At 41.7% G+C, this 19948-nt stretch overlaps 1 protein-coding gene across 1 annotated transcript in view; it reads right to left on the bottom strand.

The window, feature by feature from the left end:
• Positions 1-16138, bottom strand: part of IPO9 (importin 9) — a 47487-nt gene extending 31349 nt beyond the window's left edge. The window contains exons 1-3 of the mRNA XM_056844433.1: positions 15974-16138; positions 1267-1328; positions 230-316 (exon numbers count right to left, since the gene is read on the bottom strand). Coding sequence (XP_056700411.1) covers positions 230-316; positions 1267-1328; positions 15974-16112 — 288 coding nt within the window. The 5' untranslated portion in view covers positions 16113-16138. The remainder of the gene's footprint in view (positions 1-229; positions 317-1266; positions 1329-15973) is intronic.
• Between the last annotated feature and the right edge of the window lie 3810 nt (positions 16139-19948).

Raw genomic sequence — 19948 nt, 5'->3', positions numbered from 1 at the left:
GACTCCCAAGAACAACATTCAGAGCAATATGAGGGTCCGAAGTGGGAGCAGAAAATCAGCAAAAATTGCCTCCAGTTCCTCTACTGGTTGAAGGGCATTTCCACTATCAGAAAACAAGGTCTGGATCCAAGCCTGAGCATTTAAATAAAGTTTACCTGGAAAAGCAAGCAGATAAAAGTAGCTTCTAAACTGAGACAGCGTGAAACCAAATATCAAAAAAAAGATTTACCCTTTCTGTAGTCTCAGGAGGTCTAAACTTGTCTGATTGGGAACACCAGTGGGTTTCTACATATTGTTTCAAAATCACAGACGCCAGCTGTGGACAGAGATAAGAAAGAAGGAAAAGGTGCTCAAGTTCAGGATACATTCCAAGCATTCTTAATAGTATGAACCAGGGGTCCCCAATGTGGTGCCCGTGGGTGCCACAGAACCCACCAACACCTTTCCCGGCATTCACCAAGTATTTTTAGAAAGTGAGCGGGGCCAGGTGAGCTTTTGTCCAGCAAGACTTCTGATTGGCTGTGCAGATTTTTAAATATGTTGCTTTGGCAGCAACTGCCTACACAGCACAAGGATCTTCACTGCATGACTGAAGATAAGCTATAGCAGCCATTTTGTGGCTGGCTTTGCCTCCTATGAGAGGCATTTTGTGGCTGCGCCCACCATGCTGTATCAAAATTCCAAAGGTGCCCAAAGGGTCAAAAAGGTTGGAGACCCCTGGGTTATATGACAAACAAAACTCTCAAAAGTTATAGAAACATGCAAGTTCAGAAGCAACTTCCAACTTCCACACACAGGGAAATTTAATGGATGTTATCTCTGAAAAGGAGGGGGCTAGGAGTTTGTTGTTTTTCTTACCTCAGCAAACCAAAACCAGTCTACTGACCTAAGCTTATGCTATCTTCTCAAAGTTAGAAGCTCACCCTTAAGTTTAGAAATGTCACTAATAGCTTCCATTATTGCCATGTTGTTCTCAAATGCTTTAAAACATTATAGCAATAAAAACAACAAAACTTTGTCGACTGCACTAGAGCAAATGGGTGAGGAGCATCATAACCTTTACAGTGCCTGGACATCTACTGGCTCAAAGCAACAACCTAGCCTCTTTAAAAATTCTGAAAGGGGTGAGGGAGAACTTGTAGTTCAAGAGAGCGTAGTCCGCACTAAATTGGCTGACCAGTCTTTTGTAAGGAAAACATGAGAGTATGCTGTAACCCAAGCTATTATTGTAACTCCCTTTGGTCACTTCAGTTGAAAAACAGTCACCTGACGAATGGCTAGTGCTCCTTGAGGGTCTACAGTCAGTTCTGCCAAGTGAACACCAAATTCTGAAAGGGGAAAAAAAATAACAAGCCAATAAGACGGATACCAGTATAAAAGATCACAGTGAAAACAGACAACAAGTGACAATATGGTGCACAATGCATTCCTACAATGTTCATCAACTAACTGAAAACATCTGTATGGTCAAAAACGATTTTTCAATTCAGTAATTGGTAACAGTCATTAAAAAATAAGAAAGTGTCACAGATTATCTATGGAGATTCAAGACACCCATGGGTGTAATGTGATTTATAAAAATTACTGTCATGGATTAATAATTTAATTCCCCAGACTACAACTCACATCATTCTCCTGTTCCATGTTTCTAACTAAAACCCATAAGAAGGTTATTTAAATACACTATCCCAAGTTAGTAAGAAATGTACATCTCCAGTGAGACAGATATCATACTAAGGACTTTAGTGAGCTCTAACTACACACTCAGTTCATCAAGAAGACAGAAGCAATACCACATAAGGACAGCAAAGTAAAATCTATTAATGCATTTAAAGTGTTAGATATTTAAACAAAACAATTTTAAAAATAAGACATTCACAACTGTTAAGCAGCTAATAAACTTAGACTTTATGGATGCAATCCTACATACATTTACTTTGAAGATACTAGAGAATAAATGTACATATAGCAGGATGAAAACATCTGTCTGTTGCTCATCCTTCCAGAGTTAGCATACTATTTAAAAAAAACAACATTTCTATGCTGCCTTTCCACCCTATTCAGGGTCTTTAAAGGTAACAAACGTTAAAACGTTTAAGAAATTTAAAGTTATTTAAAATACATCTATATATAAAATATTTAAAACGATTAAAGCAGAATACAAACACATAAAAATATAAACACATAAAAACACACCAACAGGGCAGAGGGTTAATGAGAGTTAGTGGGGGAATGCCAAACAAAACACAAAGAGTCTTTACCCACTTGGCAGAACACAACGACAGAGGGAGACCGATTCATCTGCCTGGGGAGTTCCAAAGTTTTGGTGCCACAATTGAGAAATGCCTATAATCTTCATTATTATTGGAAATGTATGCTTTTATACTCAGTCCGCATACTCACACTTATAAAGATGCTAAGCCCGGGGTGTAAGGGTTAGCATCTAGCACAATACCATATTCTGCACACATATGTAAATGGCAATACCCCATGTATAAGGGGTCAAGTATTATTCTTTGGTTCCTATTCACTCCTGTGTGATCACTGAGTTAGCATAAACTGGCATACACTATGAATCAGGTGCCAGTGAGATCATCCTTGCAGGCCTGGTACAGCTAGCAGCCCTAATGAGGCCCAAGGCAGTGATTTAGGGGTGTCAGATAGGAATGTTAAGTTTCATTTCTCCATTACAGATCATATAGCCACCTAGATCCACACCTCAAAACCACACTGATAGGTTATGCTAATCTAAATGTGTCCATTATTGGGTCTTTGTGAATCTACGTATGTGTAACACCCCTGACCAGAAGTTATAAACTTTGTTGCAGTCCTTTGTTCTGGTGTGTGAATTGTCCTGCGCATTTGGGGCAGTTCTCACCCGGTATGTATATTGGGCCTAATAAACAAACTGCTCTGAACATTCAACCTCCTACTGTGTTATTGTCATTGGGAATTAATACAATAATACAGGCATATCACAGGTTGCTACTCATCTAGCCTCAGATGGAGGAGGCACCTGTAGCAGGGCTTCTGAAGATGACTAAAATGGCCAGGTAGGTTCATATGCAGGCCTCAACCATTTAAGGCTTTAAAGGTCAATACCAGAACCCTTATTATATTACTTTTCTCCCACAGTGACATCTCCTAATGACCTCTACAACTTCTCTTTCTGTCACCAGCCCCAGATTAATTCTATATTTGCACTTTTTTATAGGAACAAAGTTGGATCAAGGAAAGGAACATCGGGTTGCATTATCTACTGGAGACAAAACCTGAGCTGACAATCTTAAGCGACTACCACTCCAATGTAATTACTTATTCTTTAGAAGATTCTTCTTCTTTTCAAGACTCTCTACAGCCAAAAACGGGAAATGTGTTTTCAGACTCATCATAGTACAATCACACAGCCTTGAGACTATTCTCTCTCTGCTCCACCCTCCCCTATAATTACTAACTTTTGGTAGAGAGGTGAAGGCCTGGGGACAAAAAACAACTGATTTTTGTTTTCCCCCCCCAAAGCCTTCCCCCCCCCCAATTTTTGTAACTGAAAAACTGGAAATGTTGGGGAATACTTTTAGAATGAATGAATCAAATGCTTTTAAAGACAAGGTGGGCATGCTGCAGACATATACAGCTCTTAAATCCAAATGCATTTCTGCACCTAGAGGGATAATCTAAATCTTCATGAGGGGAGCATGAAGGGTTTTCATTGCTTCTCAACAGTTGCATGCCTTCTGTTGTTCTTTTGACCTGATGTGGTTGACCTTTTCACCTCTCCTTCAAACCACTCTAACACACTTACTCCAGGCTGGGTAAAAAGTAGCTCAGTGCCCTACCCTGCAGGAGGGTCAAAAACTGATCAGAAGGAGATGGGGCAGAAACTGCATCAACTCCTCAGAGGAAAACTGAAAGTTTCAACCAGAACGTAGCTCTCTATAACCAAATAGCAAAAATTTAGGTACATAGCCTAAGACAGCACAGGCAGCATCACCTTGCAGTTTTCTCTCAAGCATAGGGTATATCTGCAGTTTTGCTTGTACAAACCTAAGGCATTTATAACATTTACATCCTATAAATATGTCAAATATTGCCATTTTATATGTTAAGCAAGTTGTAAATTATGCATTTTAAGTTGTTAAAGCAGTAAAATTAGTTTAGGTTTGATAGAACAGTAAGCATTGCATATATTTCAATTTCCTGCAAAATTTGTTTTTTCTTAAAAAACAACAACCCCCCCCCCAAAAAAAAACATGTTTTTTCCCCATGGCTTCAAAATTTCCAGAAATTTTACATCTCTAACACTTGGCATTTTAAATTGTGTGCACTGAGTAAATGGGTAGATAACTTTCGCTGCTGTGCTTATCACATGCTTACCAAATTTAGGAAGTTTGCTATGGCAAGTGTTACATTTAAGTGCTGTCAGTAGCATGAAACCTAAATATAATGGTGGTAAATGAGAAAGTGCGATCAACAGCTTCAAGTGCAAAAATCATTAACAGTAGCAATTCATGTTACAAAGATGGATATCAAGTTTATGTTGAAAGCTGGTTCCTCAAGGTTTGTAATCAAACACATAATAGTTATTTATCAAGGGCAAACTAATTGTTATACTCAAACAAGTGCTTTGTTTAACAACTGCAAGTCTTCTAAAGCAAAGACTTACATAACTATTTGGCTTCATGCATTATACTGTAATATTATGTATGATTTACCCTAGCCATTTTTAATAGATCAGTTGCAAATGATATTATCCACCCTGTGGCATATGTGCAACCACTTGCAAATTGTCAGAGCTGGGACTGTCAATGACAGACTGAGCATACGGATATAAGAACATCAGAAGAGCCCTGCTGGCCAGTCTAGTGATCCATCTAGTCCATGTTTCTCAGATACCTACTATATCTAAATTGTCATTGAGCACCAAGCACTTCAGCTCCCCCCATCTTGGCTTGAAGACTTCTAGCACTGGCATACAGACACCTATAATGTATTTCCATCTCCAGCAACCCTCACTTCCCTCAGCCCCTTTGTCGCCACACTACTGGACAGCTTTACATTTCTGTTTCCTAGTCAGATTTCCAGGACAGCAGATGACCTCTTTAGTTTTCTCTTGTCTTTAGGGGAAGGCTGTAGAATGGGCAGCTGGCATGCAGCTTGCTTATTTATTTAGAAAACGCATTTGTCACCTCTCCACAGATCTGCTTGATGTGGCTTACAAAGCAATACAAAAGGTAATAAAACAGCATAAAATTATCAATAATTAGACATAAAACAAGCCATGACATAAAAACTGCACAAAACAGCCTAAAAAGATAGACATAAAACAGTTCTCAGACTCTCAGCAAACCATAAAACAGCTAAAACCCCTCAGTTAAAAACCTTAAAGGAGAGTAAGGTAGGTGCAAGGCAAGCCTCAAGGGAAGGACATTCCAAAAATGAGGTACCACCACTCAAAGCCCTTTCTCTGGTCACCATCTGCCTCACCTCTGCAGGTGGAGGCACACAGAATAGGGCTTGTGAAGAGGATCTTAACTGGCAGACTGTACAGGACCTTCAGTAGTCCAGTGCTTCAGACCCAAGTAGTTCAGTTTTCAAGCAAAGACTTCTATTGAGACTGTATCTGTAGCCCAGGTCAATAATCTCTATCTTGAAATCCACCCGGCAAACTCTCTCATTCAAAAGTTCACTCTGTTAGTTTTTCAGTAGTTAATTCACGTTGACATAATGTGGTACTTAGCAGGCACTCAAGGGACCATTTAAGCAGCTTGTATTCCCACCAAAAATATGCAAAAGCAGGCCAAAAGGTCAACTGTAGCCCCCTCTCTGGCTTTGTGCCTCCCCCCATTAATTCCAAATACTTATCATTTGCAGCCATTTGCCATCCATTTATGAGAATGTCTAAAGCCCATCAAAATACACTTAAGTGTGGGTTGAGACAAAAGAACCTTTTATGTCCACATTGCTTTTCCTTTCCATGGATTCAAAAAGTGCATGGTGCGCCTGCTTTTCCAGTTTGCTGCAGTTGAACAGCTATGCTGTACAGCTGTCTAGTACTCAATAACCCTTTCATGTATGTATTACTGAGAAAGTGAAAGCCTTGGGTGTTACGGCCACTGAAGGCAGAGGCCAAAACAACAAACACCTCTGTACCGTTACCATAGGTTAGGAAATTAGTACAGGAAAATGCTACAAGTCAATGCAAAAACAGTTTGTATTGGAAGAACCAAACAAACAACAGTGAAGTGCTATATACATGGGTGAATGATCACTTCAGGCAGCTGCAATACTTTGTATCCCTCGGGGAACTTGTTACAGCCATTGTAAGAAGCTGTGCATCTAATCCGCCTTTGAATCTTTTGAGTCTATTGAACTACTGATTTTTGTAAAAAAAAACTGAATGCAGCAACACCATGTATCCACATGAGGAACTTATCAATTTTTTATTGAAGTGAATGCATACACTTATGGTGAATTATGTGGGACTGAAGAAGACTCCGAAACAATCGTATCCCAGCATTCCACCTTGTTCTTCAGCAAGATGAACATCCATTGGACATCTAACTGTATTTAGGATACAAAATAAGAACTAATATTGTTGTACACATTGACAGCAATTTATGTACATAGCACTTCACTGAAGTGATCATTCTCCCATGTATATAGTACTTCACTGTTGTTGTTTGGTTGGTTCTTCCAATACAAACTGTTTTTGCATTGACTTGTAGCATTTTCCTAAACTGAAGGCAGAGGGGCAGAATACAGATGGTGGGGAAGGGAAGAGCAGAAAGAAAACAAAAAGGAAAGGAAGAAGGGGAGACTTAAAGATGGGAATAGAGCAAAAAGGGGGTAAAGATGGGGTGCAGAGAAACTAGCAGGTTAGGGAAAGAGTAAAAAGGGAGGGACAAAAGAAAGGGATGCCAAAAGAGCCATGGCAGACCAGAGAGAGAAGGGAGCAAGCAATAAGGTACAAAGATGTGTTAAAAGGAACAGACGTTAAATTTTAATGGAAAATGCTTTCCCACAATTAATACAGTGATACAGACTCCTAAGTTAGGAAAAACACTGATTACAGTTGTGCTCACTTGTGCAAATTTATGAGGGAACACCTTTTCATCACATTAAAACACCCTTTGAAGTCTGACAAGTTTGCCTTGATTTATTTAATTTTCAGCTAAATTCACTGTGCAAGGTCTGGAGTAAGGTGCTTCCAGTGCACTAATGTCCAACACAATCGTTTTCATTTGATCTGGCTTTGAGTTACAGGTTGAGTATCCCTTATCCAGACTGCTTGGGACCAGAAGTGGTCCATATTTTGGAATATTCTGGAATTTTTGCATATAGATAATGAGATATCTTGGGCATGGAACCCAAGTCTAAACACTAAATTCATTTATGTTTTATATATAATTTATACACATAGCCTGAATGTAATTTTAAACAATATTTTAATAATTTTGTGCTTACTGAACCATCAATGGCACTGCTGAGGACCTGTGAGTAATGCCCGCATGCCACCTCAAAAGGTCTGGTTTTCGGATCAGTCTGGATATTGGATATCCGGGTAAGGGATACTCAACCTGTGTTTGTTCTTACTCAGTGGATTCTTACAGCAAGAGAACAGAACCAGGTAAGATATCCAAAGACAATGCCAATATAATGATAGCTGGTTCGCCCTGTGACCCTGACAAATGTTTCCATTACCTCAGTGTTACAGTTCACCTCTCTCTAGTGTACCACATGCACACTTGGTTCCCAGAAGCAATGTCCTCTATTGCCATACAGTTCAGAACTAGCAACCATTATTCATGCCTTCATAGCCTTGAGACTTGGTTATTGTACAACACTCTATGCAGGGTTGTTCTGAAGCTTAATGTAGTATAGAGCATTACATTACATTACAAGCTACTGCCTCCATTACAAGCTACTGCAAGCACATACTAACGTTCCAGTGTCCACATTAGCTTGGTAGACTGTTCAACATTATTCAAACTGCCAATTTAAAGCCTAATAACTTGGGCTCTACATATTTTGGAGACAGTTGTTATCCTTATGCCACTTGACAATCTCTACAATCATACAATATTGACTTCTTGACAGTGTAGTCCTCTCATAGTTGACTGTGTAATAATGTTGAATGTAGACATTCTTGGGCGTTCCAAACCAAAGAAGTACTACTATGTGTCTGGGAATACTGAGCCAATCGGAGCTCTCAGGCAAATGTACACAAGCGTTTACAGACAAGTGTGTTATGACATTAGTAGTTTTTGTGTTTCTGTGTCAAAAGATACAACAACACTGTACATGCAGCAACCACATTTGCCACAAAATGTGGAGCTGTCCTAAAAAAATTCAAAGAAAGAGCTCTGTGAGACAACTGACTTTTGGAGGCTGCCCTTTACTAAAGCCGCACGATGTAGTAGATGTCGCTGCAGAAAGTCCGTCCTTTTACTTACAAGCCATCTTACAGAAACAGCTTAGGATTCCTACAGAGTCAACAGTTTACATATAGCTCAGTGGAGTTGAAGAAGATTAATTTTTCAAGCATTTTCAATTTAATCCACATAGTAATTACACATTAATTCATAAGTGCCATCTGTTGATCAGGCCGAGACTATACATATTTAGCTTTAATTCAACTGGTGGTATAACTGAATAATTTTAGGAGTAAGGGGTCAAATGCCACAAAAACCTGTGCCAAATTTCAACTAGCAAATTATTATGCAAAAACCTTGTAAATTCGCTCTTTGGCACTATAATGGACCTGAACTGCCAGTTTGTACAATCAGTCAAAATTTTGAACTTTCTTGCCAACTAAACCCATATTTATATTCTTCTCATGAACCTCTCTACTTCACTTCATTAGAAATACAACAAATGAAGCACACAGTGTATAACGCTGATGAGGTACAATATAAAGAATGCAATTTAAAACCTTTTGTTTTCTTCCTTAAAATGCTCCTGAATTATGATGGGACACTATTCCTTGCAGAAGCATGACCATATACCAAGCAGCATTAAAGTTTCTCTCACTATGAAATATCTAGAAGGTTCAAAATGGCTCATACTTAGTCAAGCTACTTGTGGAATCAAAGCCAAGACCATTAGTAAAAACAAACAAACTGCACAACTGGCCTTTATTTGAATGCGGGCTCCATCAGCTAGGCTCAGTGAACACCACATGCTCAGGACTGAGTCTTGGTCCCCCGAGGGCTCCCCCTTCGCAGAAGAACCATGTCTAGGCTATACTGGAAAAGATCCAGAAAACCTCAGGTAAGAATTAGAAAGCAATAATCTTTCTCTGTCAGCTTCCAAGTTAATGGAATAATTATATGACAGTGGATACAACCCTAGATTATGGAATAACAGATACCTATGATGGTAGTACAGTTCACAGTTCTTAATAACAGATAAATCTATCTACCTTGACCCTCTACTACAAGCAGACTGTCAAATTAGCTGGTCTACAAGCCAACCTGTACTTGGAAACACACTTATTCAGCACAAATATCGACACAAAAAGTTTAGCAGAGGATTATGATGTCCTAGGTAAAGTTTATGGTAGCACGTAAAACATGATATTCAATAATATTTCCAGCATCGATGACAGGTCACTACATATTCTGAATACAAAGTACATAGGGTAGTTATAAAATGCAAAACTATCTCCAAAGCCAAATTTTCTCCTTATTATAGACACAAGACTATATTACTGACTTGTTTGAAAATAACCACCAAGGCGTTTACTCCCAAAAAAGCACCATTAATAACAGAAAGCTACATAAACCAGATATATTCAACCAATGAATGCCACTATCTTCACAAAGAAACAGAACATGAGAATAATTGTGGGTAGCTTCCCCAAGTTCTAGAGTGAACTCTTACCACCACGTGCAGATAAGGACGGCATTCAATTGACAGAACACATCACCTTTCACTGCACCTGGTACAGGACACAGCCCATAATAAGTCCATAGCTATATCATTAAGAATAGCCTTTTATATCTTGGGTCCTTCAAAGCAAACCAAAATTATCCTTGAACTTCTTTCTTTTCCAGCAACAATAAATAATTCACCCATTATATGGTAGCCACTTTGGGCTTGCCATGGAACCTGATTTGGTCTGATGCTACCAGGTGCCTTCAAACTGGGAACAGCAGCCAGGTCGACATTTCGGTATGAAACAAATTTCACAGTCACCATTAAGACATTTTAACTGTATACTTTAAACTGTCTTAGGTACACATCTAAAAATATAATGTGCAAAATGGCTCTCAAAAAACAAGATAATATAATTTACTGCTAAGCTAAGGTCAAACAATTGTTATCATAGCAAAAGCAACAAACATCTGCAACAAGCAAAATGTGTATTACTGATGAGAACTGACACTGCTTCCAAACTGTTTTAAATCATGCCAAGCACTATAACTTCACTGCATAACTAGGACTGTAACTTCAGGCATTGGTCTAAATAAGGGCAGGCAGAGAACAGATCACGGGCCAAACGATTTCTGGTGGATCACTTAGTGCCTTCTGACTGCTGAGATTCTTGTAAACAACGCTAAACCAATTGACCCAAAAAGGTTTTAAATTTATAAAACAAGAGGAAACACTCTTAGGATCACCCATTAGTTACACCTTAAGAGATCCTGAGCATGAACTGGCAAACGGTTGAGATTCTAACTGAGCACAAAAAACTGAAATTGGTGCTCTAAAGTTCTCTGTAGTCCATTATTTGAGAGAATCCCCCTCCTTGATTATAAGAGCTAGTGTAATATAGTTATTAGTGGCCAGTAATCTACTGTTCAAATCTCATCTGAGACACAAATTCATTAGGTTACTTTAGGCCACTATGGTGTACATAGATACACCAGAAGAAAGGCCTAATACATCATAAGGTCTATTTATGGATCATTTTAACCCAGTTTCCTTGATAGACGTTGACAAGATCGTGGGATCTGTGAAGGCCGCTACTTGTACCAAAGACCCTTGCCCATCCTGGCTGCTAAAATCATGTAAGGACCACATCAACAAACCCTTAGCAACTATTATAAATTGGTCACTAACTCAGGTCACCTTCCCTCAGCCACTCAAAAATGCAGTCATCCATCCACTACTTTAAAAACCATCCCTTCAGAAAAATGGCGTGGCAAATTATTGACCAGTCTCTAATCTACCCTTTCTGGGCAAAGCAATTGGGAGAGCAGGCACAGACCAGCTCCAAGTCTTCTTGGATAACTCATTTGCTCTAGACTCTTCTGAGTCTGGCTTCAGGCTAGGCTATGGGACAGAGACAGCTCTGTTAGCTTTAGTTGATTACCTCCATCTGAGTGTAGACAAAGGCCATGCCTCTCTGTTGCTCTTATTGGATTTATCTTTGATACAGAAGATTAAGCCATTCTGTTGAGGTGGTTGGAGGCAGAAATAGGTATAGGGCATGTGCTTTGAACTGGTTCAAATCATTCCAAAATGTTGCTATTAGAAACCAGTTGTCATTCGTGTGAGACCTATCTTGTGGAGTTCCACAGGGTGCAATTCTATCCCCCATGCTTTTCAATCTCTAAGGCCCTTAGATTAATTTGCAGTTTGAGGGTTGGTTGTCATCAATATGTTAAATATACCCTGCTCTATATATCTTTATCCAAATCTCCTGATGATGCGATAGAGGTCCTAAATAGATGCTTGGCTGTTGTGGTTAACTGGCTAAGAGTGAACAAAGTGAAACTAAACTCTGAACAGACAGATGTAATGCTGGCTGGGAAGGTGGCGGTCATGAAGGACATTGTTCTTCCCACTTTTGATAAAGAGTTCAACTGACCCTTGCTGACTCAGTTAAAAGCCTTGAGGTTATACTGGATCCAACCTTATTATTGGAGAAGTAGGTTAATGCAGCTGCAAAAATGGCTTTTTACCAACTCAGCCTAGCCTGTCAGATGGCCCCTTACCTTGATATGGCTGATCTGGCCACCTGGATCCATGCCACAGTAACATCGAGACTAGACTACTGTAACACATTGTACATTGCTCTCCCCTCAAAATCAACTCAGAAACTCCAACTGGTGCAGAATGTCATGGCTTGGCTATTATCGGGAGATGGATGAAGCATGCATATTATTCCCATTCTGCAGACACTTCATTAGCTGCCCATTTGTTACCGGGCTCAATTTAAGGTACTGGCTATCACAAACAATCATGGCCTTGATCCCTCTTATCTGAGGGACCACCTCTCCCCCTTTCCCCCTACACTCCCCCATGACAGCTTTACTCATGTCAGGAGGGCTTCTACAGGGGCTAACAACTGCCCATACACAGGCTTTCTCCACTGTGGCTCCCACCTTATGAAATGGTCTGCCGGAGGAGGTCAGGAAGGCTCCCACTCTCCTGGCTTTTCCCAAACTATGCAAAACAAAACTATTCAAGAGGGCTTTTCAGCACAGGTTGTAGGGATGCACTGTACAAAATGGTTGACTACTTAGTTACATGATTAGGGACTTTGGTCTATACGGCCGTGTACACCTTACTGTAAATAGGATCCTATTATGTAATTTTTGCACCACTTAATGTGTCATGTTAATACTTACGCTATGCTTCAGTTCTTTCTGGTTGGTTCTAGACTTCTACAATCCTAGCGTATTATTGAATGTCCCATTTTGTTAACTGTACTGACTCACTATGGGTAATCCCTCTTGAGTCCCTGTGAGAAAGGCAGACTATAAATAATGTCAATAAAATAAATAAATAAATAAAGCCATATTCTTTCAACTTCAACACCCATCTGCAATATGAAGATAAGAATAATGGTCCACCTTACAGGGTCATTGTGAGGACTGCTGACAGCATATGTCAAAATTAAGTGCTTTCAATATTCAGCAAGCACTATATAAATATTGTCTTACCTTAAAAAATGATATCCAGTCTCACAAACATAGTCTCTTCTGCCTTTGGGAAGACAGGCATCAGAACAACCTGTATCTTTCAAATCAAGTAGCATTCTTAATATTAGATGGAGGGGAAATGAGTCTTATTTTGGGGGGGGGGGGTTATCTATTGCCCAATTCTTCCTTTTGTTATTTTTCTTATATACAGAGATATTTGGAATTGGTTTCCCTTCAAATGTAAAAGATTTGCAGGATGGAGGTAGACAGCTTTCACATTGTTCTATTTAAATGAGTCAGAAACGCAACTAAGATTTGGGAGAATTAGTTCATTTCTCTTTCAGCACCTCCCCTATCAAAACTTCCAGGCCTATTACTGCATTCTAATGGTACCAGGTAGGTAAAAAGGTAGATTTAACTCTGTGCAGGGAATGCAAACTGCCTTCACAAATGGTGTGCAGATGCTGCCATAGCAACACAGTTGCCCCCTTAAAACAACACTCCTTCTTTACAGCCAGTTATTCCATCCTCAGACTTAGCACACTCCAATGGGGAGCATTATGTTGCCTTCGACAACATTATGTATTTATTTAGATTTCTAGCCAGTTAAGGATTTCTTGAACAAACAAAACCAATAAAATAGCTTTAATATACTACTGTATAATTAATAACATACTGTACATATAGTCAGTAAAAGCCAACTTAAAAACAAGTAAACTTTTATGAAAAAGATAGCTTGGACTCTGCAAGTCTGCAAGACTGTGTGTGTGTGTGTGTGTTAAGTGCCGTCAAGTCGCTTCCAACTCATGGCGACCCTATGAATGAAAGTCCTCCAAAATGTCCTATCTTTGACAGCCTTGCTCAGATCTTGAAAACTGAAGGCTGTGGCTTCCTTTATTGAGTCAATCCATCTCTTGCTGGGTCTTCCTCTTTTCCTGCTGCCCTCAACTTTTCCTAGCATGACTGTCTTTTCCAGTGACTCTTGTCGTCTCATGACGTGACCAAAACATGATAGCCTCAGTTTAGTCATTTTAGCTTCTAGGGTCAGTTCAGGCAAGACTATAGAGCATCACAATTTTGGTTCTGCTACTGAGAAAATCAGACTTGACCTGGATAGTCTAATCTCGTCAGATCTCAGAGGCTAAGCTGGTCACCTATCCAGAAGCATCTGAATGAACCTGTGAGGACTCTTAAGCAAGCAAAGTAAAGGCTAGTCAGATCGGAGTACTTCACAGTGACCTCCACACTATAACATTACCTCATGGAACACAGCTTGGGCATGCTACTGAAACTGGAAAGGTGATGTGTCTCCAAGCTCCTCAAGAAGCCACTCCCAGAATGAGCAAACCTCAGCTATTGTTTAACAGGAATACTGTTCTCAGATCTTCTGAGCAGAAATCAACTTCTCATGGCTACTACTACTAAGTCTGAATAGTTTCTCCTGGAGCTGGGAGCATCTACATGACTTGGCCACTTTGGATCAGTCAGAAATGTGCCAGGATTTGTTGGCTCCCTAGTTGGAGGTAAGTGTGTGCTAAGTGTAAAACAAAGTTCATTCCAGTTTTACTTTACTTAAAATATGTATATCCTGCCTTATCTCCCCAGACTCTAGGTGACTAACAAAGCAGCAACAGCTGCAAGGACACAAAAGCATAATTACCATCCATCAACAAGATGAAAACATTACACAGATAATGAAGTAGCCAAATTGCCTAAACTGTTTACTTCCACCAAATGCCATCTGGAATAAAACAAGTCTTCTACCTCTTAATAAAAGCAGCAAGTGAAGGCCCCCTCCACAATCACCCTCATAGGCTATTCCAGGGGAATGGACCTACCACAGAAAAAGCTCACTGTTGCCATAATGACAATCCATGAGAGTTCCTTGTACTCTGAAGATAAGAAGGACTCTTAGGATGGGTGACTCCCACCATTTACTCAAGGAGGCCCAGCATCCTCTATCACCGCAAGGAACCCCCAGCTCAGGGAACCAGGAACTGCACAGTCCAAGGTGTCAACCCATACAAGGTAGGCGGAAGGACAAGAAACACAGCCACGGACAGAGATACAGCGTGTACCCCTTGAGAGGCCAACAGGACCTGGAAAGGAAAGAGCAAGAGTCCAGTAGCACCTTAAAGACTAACAAAAATATTTTCTGGCAGGGTAGGAGCTTTTGTGAGCCACAGCTCACTTCTTCAGAGAGAGATATATATATAAGGTTATATGCGATGTTAAACATTACTGTGCATCCTTATAATTTATAGTAGTAGAAAAGAGCAAGAGTCCAGTAGCACCTTAAAGACTAACAAAAATATTTTCTGGCAGGGTAGGAGCTTTTGTGAGCCACAGCTCACTTCTTCAGAGAGAGATATATAAGGTTATATGTGATGTTAAACATTACTGTGCATACTTGTAATTTATAGTAGTAGAAAAGAGCAAGAGTCCAATAGCACCTTAAAGACTAACAAAAATATTTTCTGGCAGGGTAGGAGCTTTCGTGAGCCACAGCTCACTTCTTCAGAGAGAGATATATAAGGTTATATGCGATGTTAAACATTACTGTGCATCCTTGTAATTTATAGTAGTAGAAAAGAGCAAGAGTCCAGTAGCACCTTAAAGACTAACAAGATACGCTGTGGCTCACGAAAGCTCATACCCTGCCAGAAAATATTTTTGTTAGTCTTTAAGGTGCTTTTGCTAGTCTTTGAGGTGCTACTGGGCTCCTGCCCTTCTCTACTACTGCAGACAGACTAACACGGCGACCCACTGTGAATTAGCTTCCTGGAAAGTTAGTCTGGGGATCATCGGCGAGGGAGGAAGCCGTCCTGACCCCCTGAAAGAAATACGGAGCCGGCCACGACCAACGCAAGCCGTGAGTTTTTCCTCCCTTCGTCCTGCTCGCTTCAGCCTCCATCCCCCTTGCCGAGGCGGGGCAGGCTGATCAAGAACCGCACCGACTCGCCTTTTAGCCCCATCTAGAGAGACCCGAGATGCAGGAGGCCAAAATCCAGTACAACGGGGGGTGGGGTGGGGTGGGGTGGGGTGGGGGGGTGAACTGACCCTTCCCTTCCCGACCCCAGCGGCGGCTCCCCCACACTCACCCTCAGTCACCTCCAGCACCTTCACCTGCTCCTCGGCGGCGGCGCGCACCCCCTGCACCGGGCACAGGATCCCGTTCAGGGTCTCCACCAGCGCCTCTTTCAGCCCCTGAGCCACGGGGCCCGGCCCCGCTCCCGACATCCCGCCTCGCCTTCCAGGCAGCGTCGCGCCGAGAGGAGGAGGAGGAGGACGGGGGGGGAACCCGAAGGAGTCCGCCGGCGGGCGCGAGAGGGAAACGAGGGGGGTGGGGCGGGAAGGCGGCGCTGAGCGGGCTACGGCGGCCGCCACCGCGCGCCAAACGACGCGCAGGCGTACCCAGAGCGACGCCGGCGAGAGTCGAGCGAGGGGAGGTTTCCGAACAGCGGCCCCTACAGGCTGCACGGGAAATTAGGCGCCAGCGTTATGGGGAAACGAGTCTTTCTTCTCCCCTCGGAGGAAATGATGTGTGTGTGTTCAGTGCCGTCAAGTCGCTTCCGACTCATGGCGACCCTATGAATGAAAGTCCTCCAAAATGTCCTATCTTTGACAACCTTGCTCAGATCCTGCAAACTGCAGGCTGTGGCTTCCTTTATTGAGTCCATCCATCTCTTGTTGGGTCTTCCTCTTTTCCTGCTGCCCTCCACTTTTCCTAGCATGACGGTCTTTTCCAGTGACTCTTGACGTCTCATAACGTGACCAAAATACGACAGCCTCAGTTGAGTCATTTTAGCTTCTAGGGTCAGTTCAGGCTTGATTTGATCTATAACCCACTGATTTGTTTTTTTGGCAGTCCACGGCATCCGTAACCCTCTCCTCCAACACCACATTTCAAAGGAATCTATTTTCTTCCTATTCTTCACTGTCCAGCTTTCACACCCGGAAATGATACAGCATGAGAAAAGAAAACGGCCCTCCTGCGGCTTTCTTCCTGTAGCTCTAGCAACACAGGACTTCTCCACGTGCGACCTCTTAGCCATAGAGAGAAAGGGACTAGAGCGACACTCACACACACACTTCCTGGATTCAGCTTTGATTCGGGAAGCTCCATTTTTACGCTGTTTAGAGAGAGAAGCACGTCCTTCCTGAAAATGAATGGAGTAGGTTTATGACAGAGGAAGGAGCGGAGAGGGATCGCTTGGCTAGGCCTATTCTGGCTGCACCCCGAGCTGTCTTTGACTGTGACAGGTTTCTCTTACTGGAAACCTGAAACAAAGAGGCAGCGTTCTTAAGCACTACTTAGAAACCCGGATTATTGTACAAAAGGGTGGTGGCTGCATTGTGTTCGAAGTGCCTAAACAGCCTGCACTGCGTTGTCTTAAACCACAGTGCAGCTGTGCCAGATGTGTGCCGCCTTTGGCAGGGGCGTTCTAGTGTCCTTGCCTCTTCCATTGTTCTCTTCCTGTGTTGCAGTCTTCATTGATCATATAACCTAAGCGGGGTGTCGCTGTTTCCTCGAGTGATGTAATGAAGGTGCTCGCCTTCGCTGAGGAATTCCTTAAGTACCTCTCTGAATCATAGCAAATTGTCAAGAGGCGATCTGATATTACAAATGCAAATAGACGTGATATCCACATTGATCTTTAGTGGTGTACTCAAAGCAAATGAAAATGAGAGTCACAAATAATTGATGAGAACTGGCAGGCAAATACATTGTGTACTTGGCGCAGTAAGTTAGGTACTACTATATTGTCTGGAAGTATATGATAGAAAGGCACAAAACAGATTAATAGTGAAAGCACCTGTCTAAATAAATATTGTTGGTAAATATATCGTTATTGCTTGACCTGCTCTTCTGAAGGAGTACAATTTATCTCTGCAGTAAGGCTAATGTGGAGCTGTGATGTAAAGTGCCAATAAAGACAAATATTGTGACAGTTTAGTAGCCTTTATTAGAGAGTTGCCAACAATCTTAGCTCCCAAATAAGGTTTCCAGGTCTCCCCTTGCCACTGGCAGGGGATAGGGGTGATAGGGTTGCCAGTTCCAGGCTGGCAAACTCCTGGAGATTTGGGGATGGAGCCAGGGGAGGATAGAGATCTCAGTGGTTACAATGCCATAGAATCCACCCTCAAAATCAGTTTTCTCCAGGAGAACTGATCTCTGTAGTCTGAAGATGAGAGGTAATTCTTGGGGGGGGGGGGTTTCCAGGTCCCGCCTGGAGGCTGGCATCCCTATTCCCATGTGATAGGTAGTGAAGTATAGTGGTTGTGATCACTTCTGCAATTTTCAGTGAAGGGATATGACACTAAAGTACTTTGCAAGGTTATTTTATACCACTGTCTTCTTTAGGTACCTCTCCTCCGCCCCAAGCAGCCTGCCACATCAGGATAAGAACACTGAATAATACCATAGGGTTGCTGTAAACTATGCTCTTTCAGCCTCAGGTCCAGCTCCAACCTGCATGTCAACAATGGGCTACATTGCAAGTTTGTCACGAGTCAATCTCTCTCACCATAGCACAGAGTCCTCACAAATCCAGGACAACCATGGGCCATATTTATGTTTGTAATTGACAAGGCAAGTTTTCTTTAGTTTTTTTTTTTACCACATTTTTCAGACATAAGATTTAAGTTTGAAAGCATGGACTCATGTCCTGCTTTTATTTCGGTAGCCAGGTAGGATAATGGCATGCTATTATTATATCATAGTCACAATAAAAGTCCTGGATTTCTTCACTGTCACCCCCACTTTTTAGACAAACAAAATCTCCCTTCAATGAAAATTTGACACACTAGTTGCACACTACAATTAATGTAAATAAAACACCTCTTGCCCTCAGACTTTCAAACTAAAAAACAAGACATACAGAGGTGGACAAGAAATATGTTCAATTGTTATTTTTACTCTGCTAATGGGGGAGGGAATGGCAGCCCATTTTCAGATAAATAAATTCATAGAATCATAGAGTTGGAAGGGACCACCAGGGTCATCTATTCCAGCCCCCTGCACAATGCAGGAAATTCACAACTACTCCCCCACACACACACACCCCAGTGACCCCTACTCCATGCCCAGAAGATGCAGCAAGTGGTTGTCTTTGTGAGGTCTTAAAGAAGTTCTTGCAAGGGACAAGCCCTAGGAGAAGAGCTGCAACCAAGGGCTAGTTTGCAAATTCCAGAGGGCTTGTGTAAAGTACCATCAAGTCTCAGCTGACTTATGACAACCCAGTAGGGTTTTCAAGGCAAGAGTCTAACAGAGGTCTGAGATCTGATGAGATCAGGCTAGCCTGGTTAGGGCTCCAGAGGGCTTATTCAGGACAGAATATATACCTCCATATCATCACTACTCGTGTGGTAAACAAATCAATAAAGATGAGTCAGGCAAATATTTCAGTTCATTGGAAAAACCCAAAGACACTTCCAAGTTAAGACTTTACAAATTGGGAGTTAGCAAGAAGCCAAAGGAAAAATGTCCGTCCCCCCGGGGCTGTGGATCAGTGGGAATACCTCTGCTTTGCCTGCACAAGTTCCCAGGTTCAGTCCCCAGCATCTCCAGTTAAAAAAGACCAGGCAGTAGTTGATGTGAAAGATCTCTGCCTGAGATCCTGGAGAGCTGCTGCCAGTCTAAATAGACAATACTGACCATGATGGTCTGATTCCACATAAGAGAGATTCACGTATGTTCATGTGTTTACTCTCCAAGACTTGAACAGACTAATTCTTTCTGCTTCCCTTTCCCTGTAACTAACTTTCAATTGCTTTCCAATTTCACTTCCTAGAGTATATTCACTCCTCATCAGACTGGTTTTTCCTCCATTTCTCCCTCTTTGGGTTCATATTTTCCTGCAAACTGAAGGAGTCTGCTGAGTATGCAGTCTGTGTTAGTCTGATTTTGCTGCTTGCATGATTAGCATAGAGGCCAGCCACTTTATGATTATGGTGATCTACCTAGTGATCACCTGAATAAGCTCCCAACCCATCGGTTTATGACATATATAAGTAACATTATTAAAGAACACTATAGCCAGCAAGCCTGGCAGCTAAAAAAGGAAGGTGAACCC

The sequence above is a fragment of the Euleptes europaea genome, chromosome 2, assembly GCF_029931775.1.
Source record: "Euleptes europaea isolate rEulEur1 chromosome 2, rEulEur1.hap1, whole genome shotgun sequence".
Classification (NCBI taxonomy): domain Eukaryota; kingdom Metazoa; phylum Chordata; class Lepidosauria; order Squamata; family Sphaerodactylidae; genus Euleptes; species Euleptes europaea.
This window is presented reverse-complemented; position numbering and strand designations above follow the sequence as displayed.